This window comes from Aulonocara stuartgranti (assembly GCF_965226115.1).
Source record: "Aulonocara stuartgranti genome assembly, chromosome: 14".
Taxonomy (NCBI): Eukaryota; Metazoa; Chordata; class Actinopteri; order Cichliformes; family Cichlidae; genus Aulonocara; species Aulonocara stuartgranti.
The window spans coordinates 22,440,910-22,458,397 of NC_138950.1; the positions used below are offsets into that span (position 1 = coordinate 22,440,910).

At 39.0% G+C, this 17,488-nt stretch overlaps 1 protein-coding gene across 5 annotated transcripts in view; it reads right to left on the reverse strand.

Moving 5' to 3' along the window:
- Positions 1-13,446, reverse strand: part of dync2h1 (dynein cytoplasmic 2 heavy chain 1) — a 125,844-nt gene extending 112,398 nt beyond the window's left edge. For 3 of the 5 annotated variants that reach the window (XM_082501973.1, XM_082501974.1, XM_082501971.1), the window contains exons 1-20: positions 13,112-13,384; positions 12,281-12,484; positions 11,003-11,176; positions 10,731-10,869; positions 10,399-10,517; positions 9,917-10,061; positions 9,398-9,543; positions 8,894-8,980; positions 8,124-8,258; positions 6,562-6,675; positions 6,348-6,459; positions 5,767-5,891; positions 4,298-4,473; positions 3,833-4,028; positions 2,656-2,751; positions 2,268-2,429; positions 2,027-2,125; positions 1,618-1,757; positions 1,099-1,327; positions 259-386 (exon numbers count right to left, since the gene is read on the reverse strand). In XM_082501973.1, the coding sequence (XP_082358099.1) occupies positions 259-386; positions 1,099-1,327; positions 1,618-1,757; positions 2,027-2,125; positions 2,268-2,429; positions 2,656-2,751; positions 3,833-4,028; positions 4,298-4,473; positions 5,767-5,891; positions 6,348-6,459; positions 6,562-6,675; positions 8,124-8,258; positions 8,894-8,980; positions 9,398-9,543; positions 9,917-10,061; positions 10,399-10,517; positions 10,731-10,869; positions 11,003-11,176; positions 12,281-12,463 (2,705 nt within the window). In that variant the 5' untranslated portion in view covers positions 12,464-12,484; positions 13,112-13,384. Of the gene's footprint in view, positions 1-258; positions 387-1,098; positions 1,328-1,617; positions 1,758-2,026; positions 2,126-2,267; positions 2,430-2,655; positions 2,752-3,832; positions 4,029-4,297; positions 4,474-5,766; positions 5,892-6,347; positions 6,460-6,561; positions 6,676-8,123; positions 8,259-8,893; positions 8,981-9,397; positions 9,544-9,916; positions 10,062-10,398; positions 10,518-10,730; positions 10,870-11,002; positions 11,177-12,280; positions 12,485-13,111; positions 13,386-13,415 lie in introns of those variants that run through there. The other 2 variants (XM_082501972.1, XM_082501975.1) reach the window with 2 other exon arrangements.
- Positions 13,447-17,488: the final 4,042 nt, after the last annotated feature.

Here is a 17,488-nt window from a genome sequence, read left to right on the forward strand (position 1 = left end):
TCTTTGCTGGTATGATTAAACAAACCTTCCCAAGCTGTTACAGAGAAAAACACTTCAGAGGACTCGATTAACAATTAACTTGTAACAAACAAAATCACTTAAGATATCAAAACAATCTGTGAATGACCTAGTTATATAAACAGTATATAACAATACAGTCTATACACTTTTTGCAATGTTTACTGTCCTTATGTGTAAGCATAAATATCATTTTCATTTCACCAGGTTTAATTACATTAGTTAATACGTGATGTGTACCTGGGTAAACGTTCTGACTCTTTTCCCTTGGCTTTCAGGGCTTTGAAATTTCTTTCCCAGTCCTGCACAGAACTCAAATGCTTCTCGATCAACTTCTCTAAATCAGTCTGTCCCAACACCACCCACTCCTGCACTCACGCACACACACACACGCACACAGGATCACAGTGAGGCGGGGTGCAGTGCATATTTCCTATTTTTAAAGGTGTCTATGTTAAAGGTGACAGTAACGATATCATCCATCAAGACATAGATGACTAAATAAAAAGAGAAGTAAAGAGAAGATGAGATAAAAGAGAAGTCTGGTGCGGGCGGAGGGCTTCCCCCTGCAATTTATACATGCATGATCGCAGACTAAAGGGAAAAGACAATAAACTGTTCTGTCATGGTAGTATGCAGGGGAACACAGCAGTGAAACAACAGCGCTTCAGTACAAAAAAAAAAAAAAAAAAGAGAACCATGACTGATCCAGGTTTCATTCTTTCAAAGACAGCAATACAGTTATTCCTCAGTGCAGTGCTTCAGTGAGAAACTTGTGACAAGTGTTTCATTATTTTAAATATATGTACATATATAAAATGGTACGCTGCTGAAAGAAACTAAAATCAAGTCAGAACCATGATGATGATAATACTAAAGATTTAAGTGCTGAGCCAAATAACTGATCGGAAGTTATTAAATCTCGAGTCCGAATTTGACCAGCCTCAAATCCGGTCCAGGTGTCAAAGAGTTACACAACATGCAAATTTTCTTTTTTGTACATAAAACACTATACAGAGGCTCTCTTAAAGGAAAGTTAATAACAAATCACTCTCAGAGTAATTATAAAAGTCAAAACACCTTGAACTTGTGTTGTATAGCTTCCAGGCGACTAAAGAGGTCCTCAGCCTTGCTGAAAATCGTGAGGAACCCAGACGCATTCCTGTCAATCATGATGTTGAAGATGAGCTCCTCCCCCTGGGTGCTGACCCCTCGGAACTGGTTTGGGATCGAGATGAAACGCTTCATTTCTCTAAAATAGCGTGCACGCACCTCCTCAAATGGTGGCGAGAACTGTAAGCGGCCCTGCCTGTTAACAAGAACAGGATTAAAACGATTCCACGGTTTACTCTTAAATCCACATTAATCGATGATACCCTTTTAGAAGAAAGAGGAAGTGATAGAGAGTTAGAGAAAACTGTTGATATGACCAAGGGTGAGAAGTGAGAGGTGTGGGGAAAAGTCAGTAGTTGCTGTTATTGACAAGAGAAGTTGAAAATGCAGATGCAGAGAAAATGCAGAGAAGGGAAAAAAGATGACAAGAGTTAGAGGGCAGAGAGAGAAAGCAAAACCTGGACAAGTGAAATTTTGGGCACTGACTTGAAAGTGAGATCAATGTGTATTTCTGGCAAGTTCTTGTTCAGTGCTTCCAGCCCAGTCTGATACTGGTGTTCAAGAGCTTTGTACAGCTGATGGTTCCAGTGCTGACGCCACGCCCGCATGTCATCAGACCTGAAGCCCTACAGACACAAACGCACACACACACACTTTTTATTTCCTATACAAAAAATATTTTAACTATTTATCCAGAATGATTTATCCTGAAATAAGAATGTTTTCATGCTGAAAACATGGAGACATATTTACTTCCGTATTTTAATTTTTTTTATTTACTATTATAGCCAAATCAACGCAACTATTTGTAAAAAAATATTTTATGCACAAAATAAAAATCCTATTAGGCAAAACATCTGCGACACATTCCATCCAAGACATCTCCAGTCAATACCTGAGCCTCCAGAGTGGCAAAACCAGCACGAAGCTCCTGAAGACCATCCTTCCATCGCTGCTGATGTCTCAGTAGGTCAACATTCATCAGTGTCACGACCTAAAAAATGTACCCACAGATACGGAGAAGAACAAAGAGAATAGTAAGACTTTTGCTGCTTATTCCAATTTGAGTGGGGAAGTGTTGTTGCAAAGAACTGTACTAAAGGCCAAAAATTTAAATACTGTGTCTCTGCTAGCACCTTCTCAATGAAGTCAGTGTGCCATTTTCGTAACTTCCTGTTTTCGGTGGAGAGTTTTTCAGCAGCAGCCTGCAGCTTGCCAATGTAGACTTCTAACTCTTTGGGGTTGTCCCAGGTGATCTGCAGCTTACTTCCTGTTTTCTTTGACTGAGAACGAGGATTCTTACAAAGACAAGCAGACCGATTATCTCCACGTCAAGACACAAAATTGATGGCAGGCAAATTTTCAAGGTGAACAAAGTTCACCATATATATATATATATATATATATATATATATATATAAGGTACTGGCAACTCATCAACTTTGACTCTTATAACATTACACATAGAAAAGAGAATAAATACAATTAGTATTATAAAACAATACTTTCAAATGTGTGCTGTACCTTAATGACATGCTCAAAGGCCAGGGCAAGATTTAACATCATAGGTCTCTGAGAGGGAATCATCTGCTGGTCAATGGTGTTGTAGAAATGAGCAACCTATGAAAACGGTAATATGTAACAGTACGAGCATAAAAAAAGCAATAGATATTCATAAAGATATACACAGATATACCCTGGCTACTATGTTAGGAATACATGCTCAACTGCTCTTTAACAAAAATATCTAATCAGCCAATCACATGGCACCAACTCAATGAATTTAGTCTAAGTCTGAATCTGAGCGTTTCAGAAACTGCTGATCTGCTGGGATTTTCCTTCACAACCATCTCTAGGGTTTACAGAGACTGGTCTAAAAGAGAGAAAACACCAGCAAGCAAACTAAAAAGACCTTGTCAGACTAATTCAGGAAGGCAACAGGAACTCAAATAACTATTTGTTACCACCAAGGTATGCAGAAGAGTATCTCTGAACACAAATCACACCAAACCTTATTGCTATATTGGGCTTTACTAACAGAAGAGCATTCTGCATGCCATTCCTGTCAGGTAGTAGCAGGAAATTGAAACTAAAATTCTCATGGGTTCAACAAGACTGGACAATAGAAGATTAGAAAAAGCATTCCCTGGTCTGATGAATCTCAATTTCTGCTGCAACATCCAGATGACAGAGTCAGTATTTGGTGTAAACAACATGAAAACATGGCTCTATCCTGCTTTATATCAGTGGTTCAGGCCGGTGGTGCTGGTGTAGTGGTGTGATGGTCTGAAGGATATGTTCTTGCCACACTTAGGCTCCATATTAAATACTGATCATCATTTAAATGCCATAGCCGGTTCTGCCGGAGGTTTTTTCCTATTAAAAGGGAATTCTTCCTTCCCACTGTCACCAAAGTGCTTGCTCATTTGGGGTCACCTGACCTGATTGTTGTGGGGGGTTTTTACCTTACAACATAAAGTGCCTTGAGGCAACTGCTGTTGTGATTAGGCACTTTATAAACTGTACTCAAATGGCCTCCACGATTACCAGATCTCAATCCAACAGAGCACCTTTTTTGGGCAATGGGCAAACCCAGGATGTAACTCAGGACTTCCTGCACGTAACAACTGAAGTGGCAACTGAATGTATATAAATAAATTAGGAAAGAAAAAATATTGCATGTCTTAGCTTCCGCTCTCACCTGTTTTAGGACAATGGCTTGTCTGTAGAATTTATCTGCAGTATTAGCAGCCAGTTGTATCTTGGCTGGGATGGAAAAGCCCAGGGCAGAGAGCTGCCTGACCTCCCTGAGCAGACTGACTAGTCTGTCTGAGTACTGAATCTTGAGTCTGCCATCATCATGGTCCAGCTCCATCACACGGTTACTGGCCTGAAGACTATACAGGGTGTGAGAATAGAGAAGTGCAAAATGTAACATCCATTCAAGCCAATATTCGTTCCACTCTGGGTATTTTAAATGATTAAATAAAAAATACAAAAAAACAGCATACAATTGCAAAAGGATTTAATAACATTGTAGAATTGCATGCCTCTTTCAAACTTGTATATTAATGACCAACATACTCTTCTGTGATGCTTCAACTGAAGTTCTTCTTTACACTTTCATTTCTAGGATTTTGTAACCTAAGGTCAAAATATTACAGACCTGATCCCTGACTTTGGGTCAGTCAGCTCAGAAAGTATATCTCTTGACCAGTCCTCAAACTGCTCTTGTTCATAGGCCCTCAGAATCTCCAGCAGGTCATCACAGAAATGCAGGAACCCTTTGAACCCAGAGAGATCTGAAAGCAGAGCCTCAGCTAGGCGGACAGAGTCTTCCACCTATTGTAAGAATGAAAGACATGAAAATAAAATACATTTTCTTTTGACTGTCACAGAAATTATTTTGTATTTGACATATTAGAAACAAAAAAAAACTGCAAATGTAACAGTTGTTTTATAGCACTGTACAAAAGTCTTGAGCACTCTACATTTATTTATATCTTGCTTTCAAGAATGAGACTGTCTCAAAATGTTTTAAAGTGGTCTTGAGCAATTGTTCTTCAGACTTTCTGAAGTTTTTCCAAAGTTTTTCTTTAAAGATTAGCTGCTTTTTCACTCATTTTCAGTCCACTCCTTGTACCTGACCATTTTCAAAGTTTTTTTTTATGTTTTTAAGCTCCTAACACTGACCTATGACTTATTCCAGCATAAAAAAGGCACCTAACTAAATATATAAGCCAGCATTGTGTCTACATATGGGAAAAAACTTTATTTGCTATCTTTGGGCATTTTGAGGAAACTGGGCAATTTGAGGACTTGAATATTTTAGGAAATTCAAGAAGTTGAGGCCTAAAATTATCTACAGCACATCAACAGTATCTGAAAGCCTTGTCTTTAACAAATACGAAAAAATCCAGCAAAGAGCTGACACAGGAACTGAGATATGCATCTGGACTATCAAATGACCCAAATGACTTCTGAAGGCTCATCAGAAACGGTTTCAGTGAAAGGGTGGCTGTCAAAAGGGGAACAGGAAGAAACAGCCGAAATATGCCTCATTACACAAAATTAGACTGAAAATCAGTGGCAGGTCTTATGGAGCAATTAATCCAAATTTGAAAATGCTGCTTCACATTGCTTTTCATTGTCATCAGTATGTAAGGAGGAGGCCAGGAGGTAGATATAGCAGTAAGTGTCTACAGTAATCTGTAAAAAAACAGTGGAGGCAGCATTTCATCCAGCGAGGTTGAAAATTTTGATTGAACTATGAATGCAGAAAAGTAAATGAACAAGAAATTGTTCATCATTAAAGCAAAAGTAAGTGGTACATCACCAGCTTAAACACAGTACCTCATGTAAATCTTACATTTTGTTGGCATTTACAGTGTAGGGCCATAAAAGTTCCAGTAGCAATAATTTTTGACATTAATGTCGTGTCATAACAATAAAGTTGACTGAGAGTTTTTTTTAATGTCAGGTAAATCTATGAGCTGCCACTGACAGTCTGGGTTGCTGTGGAGAAGCCTGGGTTTGGTGCTATTTGGCCAGTAAGGTAGGGTTAGGAGAGGTGTGCTCACATGTTGGTGCCATACTCTACATCGCCATTCTGGCAGCTGTAAATGAACCAGTCACCTTGTGTAGGAGCTGCCGCACCCAAACTATTTTGTTGACCACCTCAGGGAGGTTTCGGCCAATAAGAGGGCCAGACTTGTCACCAGGACTTCCATGGCAGCGTGTCTCAAAGTCAGTTTTCAGACCTGAGAAAACCAAAAGAGAAGAAGAGGGGGGGTCAGAAATCAGAAGTGACAATTTATTACCACCTAGTTTCCCAAAAGAGAGAAGACATATTAGACATATTATTTAACATATAACACTGAACTAATACCAGCATTCCTAGACACTCACCATACTGCTCTCAGGACATTCACTCTAACATCTATAGAATTTTATTGCTCTATTCAAACAAAATCATTTCTAAATTTCTTTCTCCCAGCCTTACACAATAAAATCAGCTGTTATGGACAATAACATTGTTAAAACAACATTAATTCAGCATTCACTGTCACATAAATATACAGCATGCATAAACAGGATTTATTCAAGGTGTTTGTATTATCCTCCAGTGTTTAGACAAATCACTGTAAAGTCAAAAACTGAGAAAAATATGTATGTATGTATGTATGTATGTATGTGTGTGTGTGTGTACTATGTACCCTTGTTGTCGTCTAGTAATCTCGCCAGTAGGGTCTCTCTCTCTGACTGCAGTTCTTTGCGGATGGTGGGACGTCTTATAAGCTCCTTATGTTTCAGAAATACCTGTAATAGCTGGGAAATAAATACACACTCAGGCAAATCCAGTAAGTTAACTCATCAGCACACACCCACACAATATTTCACAATCTGAGCTGAAGTGTGATGTTTCACTACCTGTTGTGGGTTGTCCTGTACATCAGCTATATAGCTCTTCAGTCTGCCAGCAACCTCCTGCTCTGATGGAGCCATTAGACGCTCAAACTGAGCCACTGCTGCTCTCCAAAGAGGCTATAAAAGCACAAAAAAATCAGAGTAAGCACTGATTGCTATTATTAATCCTCTGCACTTCATGATCACTGATGATGATCATTCCTTCTCTATCTATTCCTGTCACTGTAATTTCCTTCATTGATCAGCTTCTCAAAGTACTCTTTTCATCTTCTTAACACACTCCTGTCACTTTTAAATACATTCACAGCTCCATCTTTAACCATCCTAACCTGCTGCACATCCTTTCAAGCCAATCTAATCTTCCTTAGCACCCAGCCTTACATACAATTCACTATAAGCTTTTTCATTTACCTGTCTACTATTCTTTTTCTTCTTGACAATCCCAATTTTTCTAGGATCTCTACTTCCTGTGGAAGCTGAGAAAAGCCCATCTCCCACCATCCATTCTCACCACCTTCTACAGAGGGACTATTGAGAGCGTCCTGAGCAGCTGCATCACTGTCTAGTATGATAACTGCACAAAATTGGATCGCACTACCCTACAACGGATAGTGAGAACAGCTGAAAAGATCATTGGAGCCTCTCTTCCCTCCATCACAGACACTTATCGTAACCGCTGCATCTGCAACGCCACCGGCATTGTGGAGGACCCCACACACCCGTCACATACACTTTTCACCCTGCTGCCTTTTGGCAACAGGTACCGTAGCATTCAGGCCCTCACTGCCAGACTGCGAAACCGTTTCTTCCGCCAGGTCGTCAGACTCCTGAACACTCAGTGACTGGACTGACACACACACACACACATACCTTCATACACATCACTACCAATCACTTATCTGCAGAATCTCATACACACACGCACACCTTCATGAACCAAGTGACTTTTTGCACAATACTTAATCTTTTGCACATTTCTATTGCACTGTTGTGTCTGCACTGTTTTGTGTCTGTATCATCCTGTTCTGTTGGGTGTTGGACTGTCTTTGTTTGTTTTTTTGTTTTGTTTTTTCAATTTATGCACATTGCACTTTATGTAATCCTCTGTTGATTGTCTGTTATATGTCATATGTAGCACCAGGGTCTTGGAGGAACGTTGTCTCGTTTCACTGTGTATTGTACCACTGCACATGGCTGGAATGACAATAAAGCCACTTGACTTGACTTTTGTTGGACAACCTCTTTCTTTGAATACTTTCCTGTGCTTCCTCATTCCACCACCTAGTGTCTTTATCTTCCTTCTTTGGTTCTGAACACACTAAATATCTTCCTGGAATTTGGTTTCTATCACCAGTTCAGCTGTACTTTCCCAGCCATCTGGTAGCACGTCTCTGCCACACAGAGCCTATTCAGTGGTAAATGTGGTCTAAACTGTGATTCTTCAGAAGTGATAAATACCAATGATTCACTTGAACTGCTACCACTCGGTCTACCACAATCCACAGCAGTTGCATATAGATGACAGAAACAAGATACACAGACACGTGAAGTTCTTTATATCGAACCTCTGTATAAGGGTTGTAATGCAGAGGGTTGAGCCCAGAGAATGGTTCGAAAACACGCTCTACAGTCAGAGCCTGTTGCTTCGCTCCTGGTAGCAAACACAGCAGCTTCTCATGAACCACACGTAGAGTCACAACCTGGAAAACATAAACAGAAAAGTGTACAGTGTGCACATCAGTGTCCAATATCCATTCTCACAAGAGTCAACAATATGACTTGTGACTTCTTAGTGTAGAGTAACAAACATCCATGTTCCATCCATGGAAAACAGGGCAGATAAAATATAGTTGTCAGAAAAAAAGAAGAGGAAATAGTGGCTACATGTGTTTCAATTAATAAAACCTTTCTGAAATTAAAAACAAAAATAATCAAATACTCTATTTAATAACAGGTCTTCTTTATAAGAGACTGACAACTTATGAAATGACAAAACTTAGGCCTGAATGTATTTTAACAAGAGCTCCAAAACAATTTTTTTCTATTTATCTATTTATTTTAAGGGCCAATCTCTTTTACTGGTCTTATATTACACTTTTTTGTGTTCTGTTCTTCAGTAGAAAACATGCGAGGGAAAATTCCACCTAAATGTGACGTCTAAAAAAGTAGCAAGAAGGAAACTGATTATTAAAAGTGTGTCTGTAAGTTTCATTTAATCGCTGTATTCAAAGCAAACAACAAAGAGGTTGTGCAAGAACAAGCAAAACAAAACAAAAATTCTGCCTGTTCTCGTTAAAGTAAACAAGAAGTGTTCTGGAACAGAGCCACAGTTTACTTCATTCAATCTGTTTGCGAGGCACTGCAGGGTTTCCGGGGAGTGTTTGTTTCCCTTCCAGGGGTGGGGGGCATGTCTCTTCCACACCTGAGGAAAAAATAACAAAAATAATTTAACAGGTTTCCGGGACTGAACACAAATCATCTTCATCTGGCTTTTAATTCACAAAATGAAGAAACAGTATCTGTCAAATTTTACACACTATTTCCAGCTTGAAGAAAATATATTTCTTACACCATACAGTACATTTGGAGAGTATTCACAGCGTTTCACTTGTTCCATTTTTTGTCACGTTACATCATTATTTTAAACTTGATTAAGTTCAGTTTTCACCAGAAGATTTCACAGACAACACCCCATAATGACAAAGTGAAAAAGGTTTCTGTGAAATTTTAGCTGATTTATTAAAAATGTGTAACGTGACAAAATGTAGAACAAGTGAAGCCCTGTGAATATTTTCCAAATGCACTGTTATTTTTTCTCATTTTCTGAAGCTTCCCATACCTGTCCAGTTAAATGCTCACAGGCTACAACCCACTGTTCACAGATGGCAAAACCCGTTCTCAGGTTCTCTCTCACTAATACAAATGGTTCCTCAAAGATTTTAAGACCACTCAGCTTCCTCTGGACAAATCTCCCCAGGGCCCCGCCTTGTACAGGTAGATATAAAGAAATGCAAAAAGAAGATTAAGAATACAGTTGCTACATGCATATGCATATTAAAAAAAAACCAACAATTTAAAAAAGATTTCACAGGCACATAACAGGTATATTTGGCAACATATTATCCAAAACCCAGAGACCTCGATAGTACGTCACTGCAATCTAAAGCATGTAAGCATTTTATTTTTAGCATAAAGTACGTAATTGCAGTGCGTAGCAAGTACAAAAAAGGACATTTGTTTCAGTTCCCAAAATATGGCCAATTATTACTTTGTAATATAAGGAGTAAGTAAGTACTGTCATTGGCAAATATTTTCTCTCATTTCCCCTTTTTGGTTTGTGTGTGTCTGAGAGTCCTACCGATGACATCCATGAGGCGGACCATGCGTGTCTCTGGGTAAGGGTCGTAATCAGTCTGCCTCCAAATGTCATCCAGAGCGTCCCTGCTCTGTTCCACCAGATCCATAACATCAGACATAGACAGGCTATCGAGACCATCGTATTCCTGGTGGCAACACAAAGAGATCAGTGATCATTTTTAGTTTCCTCCCGGTGTGTTAACAGCTATGTAATAGTAACAAATTACTGTTGAAAACAGCACTTATACAGTGCTAAGCTTTAAAGATTTTAAATGTCTAAATTTGTCATATTGTAAATAACATTGCTTTACCAGCTTATTTATAGAATTATTGCTTAGTACAGTAACAGAATACAGTTCTCATCTCATAGTTTAATTACCTTCCCCCCTTTGTACAAAAACTATATTTAGCATCATATAAATGTATTCATTTTTATTTGTATTCATTTTTTAAATGAGTAAGTCTTGATACATGCATTCATACCTTTTGTATTGGTTTGAAGTGCTCAGTGAAATGTTGAGATCTTTCTCTCAAACTACTCTTCTCTGCAGACTCTGAGAGATCTGCCCAGTACTGGAACTCATCGCTGGGAGTCAGGATGCCTGCAGAGTGTAAGAAATATGATGTACAATGTCTAAAAGTCATAACGTAATCAGTGATATACAAAATGATATACACATACTCGCAAGACGTTTTACCACTCATTATGCATATGATTACATCGCTCCAAAATCCAACAATTTAAAAAACTACCATAACCATTCATTAACACCCTTTCTGCTAAAATATACTCTGCAAACAATATGTGCGCATACCCAAGACATCTTCCTCTGTGCAACCCTTCTTGGCAGAAGGTTGTGTCCCAGACTGGCGAACTACTGAACCCAGACCCAGCTCCAGCTCACTCAGGAGGCCAGCCAGTTTAGGGTCAAATGCAGAACGCCAACGCTCATCCTTGAGAGAACAAAAGGAAAGTAAAAAAAAAACAAAAAGAAAAAAAAAAACACTTTCTTTCTTAGTCTAACTACAGATAATGATTTTTCATGTAACATATCTGGAACCTCTCAATGCACAGGGACAGACTCACCTTTAGCAGTACAGGTGCGAAAACCTGTCTGACAGCCTGATAGAGGGTGTTAATGGGAGACTCCAGCATGGATGAAACCAGAAGGCTGTGATGAAGGTTATCTTCTGTGATCACTGTGGGACGCAGCTTGAAGAACACCAGCACATTCTCTCTAGTCTCCCCCACAGCTTCAATCTGTGTCAAAGGATGGAGTTGTTGTTGTTTTTTATTAAAAAGTGTTGGGTCTGTGTTTCCACAAACCCCGCTAATTCTAGAGACTTATTCATCATGAAGAAAACAAGACAGTCGATCGATCCATTACTTGCACAAGGGAGGCCTCGTCTGTGTCCAGCACGACAAAGAACCCCAAAATGGTGGCCTCCTCTCGCTGCCTTTTATTGACAAACTTCAAACAATAGTTTACAAAGCACCTCCCCTTGCAACCCCCCTTTGGTTACAAAGACAAGGCACTGTATGTAAATGTATACACTGAGTGTGTGTGTGTGTGTGAGAATGTGTGTGTGTTATGTGAGAATGTGTGTGTGAGACCTCCTGCTGACCAAAGGGTCATAAACCCAGGAAGCTTACATCAAAAGAAACAGATCTTTCAGATAGGATGTATCTACAATAAAACCTCCCCCAGCACAGAGTGGCTGGAGAGGTGGTCAGGATCAAAGGAATGGCTTTGATCCTACTGCTTAAACTAAGACTGTACAAATTTAAGAAACACAATGGCAACATTCAACAATTAGACTTAACAAAAAGGCACTAAACCGTCAAGTCAACACATGGAAGGTAACTGTACAGAACGTCAAATAACATTTTGTTATTTGCCCCTCCAATTAGCACCTCTGTGTGAGAGACCACAGTTCAGAGCCAGAAAAAGGTGCCCACCCTAGGTTGGAAATTAGTTTCTGCCTCAAGTGGAGAAGTTCAAGTATATCGGATGTTGTTCACAAGTGAGGGGAGAGTGGAGCAGGACACTGACAGGCAGACTAATCAAACCATCTAGAGAGGGATGTCTAACATCTCTACTTCTGCTGCCTCTTTGATGAACACCCAGATAAGTTGGAGAAAGTGAATCATGTATAAAAAAAAACAAACCCAAATCAATTTCTTTGTTAAGTTGATATTTAGAGATATAAATATTAATTGCATTAATATATTTATTGATAATTCATTTTTAAATATGGATTAGATTGAAAGATGTTATAGATTTAAACACTGCATCAGTTCAACAACTATCGATGTGTAATGTGACCCTTTTAATAACTTTTTTTTTTTTTAAAGAAAACTTACCTTATTTGATAAGCGAAGGTCATTGTCATGTCTGCTGACAGATAAGACAAATTCATTTCCATCATCTAAGAAGTTATTGAGCTCTGGGCTGTCAGTCAGTGATGATGATGGCTTTAATCCATAGAAGTTTCCAGTTGTGGTCAGAATAAACTTCTTGCGGACATCATCTGAACCATGTGGCATCTTTCTGCTGGAACTAAAATACTGGCAGCAAGAAAGCAAAGACATCCAAATGTAGGGATAAATAATTGTAAAGGAATGCGTCTTTAAAGAGTAAACACAATTGTATTGCTTATCAAGCATAGATCTTGAGACTAAATAAAAAAATAACAATAATTAAAAGTAACCATAACGAGCGGCTTTGATATACATGGTTATTCAGGATAATCTCGCCTTTTTGCTGTTTTATCCAGCAAGAAATATGCCTTAATATCAAATACTATCAAACTAAATTTCTATTTGAACAGCCTACCGTTGGTAAACCCACGAAACCTTTTACATTCACTGGTTCAGTGTCCAGCTAGAGGTTATTGGGTAGTATTTAGAGTCGCTGAACTGACCCAGTGCTGACATCCCTGCTAAATTAGTAGCTGTTTTTGCGCTGAAACATCGTTAGCACATCAAACCACTAGCTTTTTTCGTTTTGTTTAAAATCAGACTTATGCCTGGAAAGCAGCAGTACCAGGTTGTGGCAAAGGAATGGCCACGGGCAGAGTAAACCATCAGCTAATAGCTAACACTAGCCTTGCCTGTGTAGATTAAAGTGCAGTGCATCAGTTCGCTGGCTCACTTTCGGCGCACAGTCAAGCTACAGAATATCTGGTTTCATACCGTTATGTCTCGAAAAGAAACCAAACTCCGAAAGCTTCTGAATGCTTAATCCATGGTTTGAAGTTTTAGCAAAATTGCCCCTCTCAGTTTGTAAGGGAGTTCGTCAATGCTAGTGTCGTTGCCAGGTAACAACGACGAGATTTTGTTTCACGTGACACAGCTATTCCTACGTAGTTTTTATGCGGCATTTACGTATGCGGCCACATTAAATTAAATGTTTGTTTTGCTTTGTTTTACCACATAGAAATGTTAGAATGCAATAGTATTTATTGCCTTGTTACTTTAATAGTAGAGTAGTATATACTTGCGATTCGGCTACTGTTTCAACGGCGACATTCCGGAAGCTACGCAAGCAGATTTAGATTTTCAAACTAAAAGATCTTATCAATCTGTGAAGCGAACGGAGCGAAACCGCGAGGGCAGAAAAAGTGTAGGTTTTATATTAGCATTAGGAAATGGTCAGGTAGCCTACTGTGAGCCAGTGTGAGTTGCTGAGGTAAGAAACATTAAATAAGCATGCTTCTGTGTAAGAATAATGTTGCAAAGGATTCAAAACAATAATGACGCGTTTGTTTATCTTATTTAGTAAAGAAAGTGGGACATTGTAGACGTTAGGTGTATGCTGCCCCCCCCCTCCACGTTTGCTGTGTGCTTTCATTTTCACACAATTTAATTTAAGAACAATGTAAGTAAGCTGTGTTAACTGAATCAGTATTGTTTTATCTAATGTGGTTAGCTTCTTCTTTAAGACAAAGATTCCCTGCCAGACATAAATTACTCATCCTAGACTGACCATTTTCGGTCTTGGATAAGGAACTCATACTTGTAAACATGGCAAAAACCACTTCACAAATAGGGATTCCCTTCTGTAAGTAGTTTCGTTTCTTTCACTGACTCTGCGTTGATTCATTTGGCACACACTGTGCTCATATCGCGTTGCGCATTTACATCATGAATGAAGATATTGTTATATATGAAAGTAAGTATGTTACAAAATTGCAAACTTATCTTTAATGCTGAGAAGCTAGTAACACTGACAATCAAATCTGTGGTCACACATTTCTCAAATCACTGTCTAAAGCAATCTTTTCCGTTATACGAGTTCAAGTCAATTTTGTGTTCAGTCTTCAATCACTCAGTTACTAATACAGCACGTGCAAAGACCCTAAAGTGGGACTGATGAATCAGGGTGGCAAGAGAGGAACTGTGATACTATATGAGGATGTCAAGAATGACAAAGAAATATGTGAGTGTGGTACAGGACATATATGAGGACAGAGAGATAGTGGTGAGTGCCACAATATAAGTGACACATTGGTTTAAAGTGGGGATGGGACTACATCAAGGGCAGCTCTGAGCCCTTTCTTGTTTGTAGTAATGATGGACAGGTTGACATACACTACCAGTCAAAAGTTTGGACACACCTTCTAATTTAATGTTTTTTCTTTATTTTCATGGCTATTTACATTATAGATTCTCACTAAAGGCATCAAAACTATGAATGAATGAATACTGAATTTTGTAGTAAACCAAAAAAGTGTGAAATAACTCAAAACATGTTTTATATTTTAGATTCTTCAAAACCGCCACCCTTTGCTTTGATTACAGCTTTGAGTACTGGCATTCTCTCGATGAGCTTCATGAGGTAGTCACCTGAAATGGTTTTCCAACAGTTTTGAGGGAGTTCCCAGAGATGCTGAGCACTTGTTGACCCTTTTGCCTTCACTCTGTGGTCCATCTCATCCCAAACCATCTCGATCAGGTTTAGGTCAGGTGAATGTGGAGGTCAGACTATCTGGCGCAGCACTCCATCACTCTCCTTCTTGGTCAAATAGCCCTTACACAGCCTGGTGTGTTTGGGGTCATTGTCCTGTTGAAAAATAAATGATGGTCCAACTGAACACAAAGCGGATGGGATGGCATGTTACTGCAGGATGCTGTGTTAGCCATGCTGGTTCAGTGTTCCTCAATTTTGAATAAATCTCCAACAGTGCTACCAGCAAAGAACCCCCACACCTGCTCCTCCATGCTTCATGGTGGGAACCATGCATATAGAGATCATCTGTTCATCTTTTCTGCGTTGCACAAAGACATGGTGGATGGAACCAAAGATCTCAAATTTGGACTCATTAGATCACTTCTGCACAACACAAATGATGGTCCCAAGCCCATTAAGAAGGCAAGAAATTCCACAAATGAACCCTGACAAGGCCCACCTGTGAAGTGAAAACCATTTTAGATGACTACATCATGAAGCTCATTGAGAGAAGGGCAAGGGTTTGCAGTATCGTCAACAAAGCAAAGGGTGGTTACTGTCAAGAATCTAAAATATAAGACATTTTTAGAGTTATCTTTTTTTTCTTTGCTGCATAATTCCATATATCTTGCTTCATATATTATCTTCATTATCTGATATCATCAGTATGCATCTACAATGTAGAAAGTAGTAAAAATAAAGAAAAAAACATTAAATGAGAAGGTGTGTCCAAACATTTGATTAGTAGTGTATGAGGTCAGATGAGATCAAGCAGGGGTCTTTGTGAACTATGATGTTTGCAGATGACATTGTTATACGTAGTGAGAATAGGGAGCAGGTGGAAGAGAATCTGGAGAGGGGGAGGCATGTGCTGGAGAGAAGACAAATGAAAGTCAGTAGAAGCAAGGCTGATTACATGTATGTGAATGAGAGAGAGACAGGTGGAAAGGTGGATCAAAATAGCAAAAGTAGATGAGTTTAAATACCTGGGGTCAGCCATCCAGTGCACAAGACGGGTGAAAAAGTGAGTGCAGACAGGGTGTGGCTGGAGATGAGTGTCAGGGGTGATTTGTGACAGAAGGATAGCAGCAAGAGTGAAAGAGAAGGTTTACAAGAGGGCAGTGAGACCTGCTGTGACGTTTGGTTCGGAGAGGTGGCACTTACAAAAAGACAAGAGGCAGAGGTGAAGGTGGCAGAATTGAAATTGTTTTTCATTTTCATTGTGAATGAACTGAATGTACAGGATTAGAAATGAGTATATCAGTGGGACAGCTCGGGCTGAGCGGTCTGGTTAGAGAGGCAAGGCTGAGATGGTTTGGACAGGTGCAGAGGAGGGAAAGTCGATATATTGGATAAAGGATGCTGAATATTGAGCTGCCAGGCAGGAGAAGAAAAAAAGAATGCCACATAAAAGATTAATGGATTTAGTGAAGGAGGTTGGTGTGACAGACGAGGATGCTAGAGATGGGGTGAGATGGAATTAGATGATCTGACTTGGACTGGTAGAAATGTGTAAATCGTGGTCATCATTTTTTTAGGCAGTATAAGCACATTTAAATGGCTTATACTGTTGCCATAAACATGCAGCTTTATGCAGGGACGCCTGTAAAATTATTTTAACAGAGATATTCAGCCTTTGCTTGGTGTGAGGGGAGTTTCACACATGGTACGAGCTGATTTGTTTAATGTCTTGTTTCAAATCTTAGAGCCTTTCCTCCCACATAGTGCTCATTGCCAGCACGTTTCTTTTTCACCAAGCAAGTAAGACAAAGTTTCAAGGTAGTATGTAGAAGATCTTGATATGAAAGTTGTAAGAAAAATGTATTTTGTATTTTATGTGCATTAAATAATATTCCTTTTCATTAAAGGTTTGTCATCTAAATGTTAAATGAAAAGCATAAGGATGAGTCATTTACAAACAATACTGCAGTTTCTTAAATTTTCCCTGGATACATTAAAAAATTCCCACATTATCTGATAAATCTTTTCCACATTGTTTCGTTATTAAATCCGAGTATATTTGCCAGGTGCTGTGGAGAATTCTTTTCTCTAAATGGGTGTGTCAGTGACCTCATGGCCTCGTGAGAAATTGCCGGCCCATCTTGGGTATTCCCCCTATTCCTCGCAGCTAGACACTCCCCCTTTTAACCGAGGCCACTCTAACCAACGTGTTTTGAAAAGGTCAATGCAAAGGAAAACAGAACTTTTACAAGAAACATCCCAAATAATTTCGTATGAACAAAATTTTTATTGAGCTAAAGGTCACTTGAAGGGAAATGCTTTGTGTGTAAATCTTTATCATTTACATGTTAAATTAAACAATAACCTTTCTAATACACTAGAAATGAGAAAATTGTCCACCTGGAAATGTCATATATGGGGAAATAATCAACTAATAATTGTGTCATCAGACACATTGTAATTATTTAACAAGAAAAACAAAAGAAGTTCTAGAAAAGTTGGCAAGAATTCAAAAAACATAATGTCAATGTGAAACACTTTGTGGTTAGTCAAAGAGATGATATGAAAAATCAGAGGTGGGCGTGTACTGTACACTCACAGGTCACTGCCTGTAATAAAACGTCAAAAGCCACAGAGAAAGTCCATAACTTGGCCACACA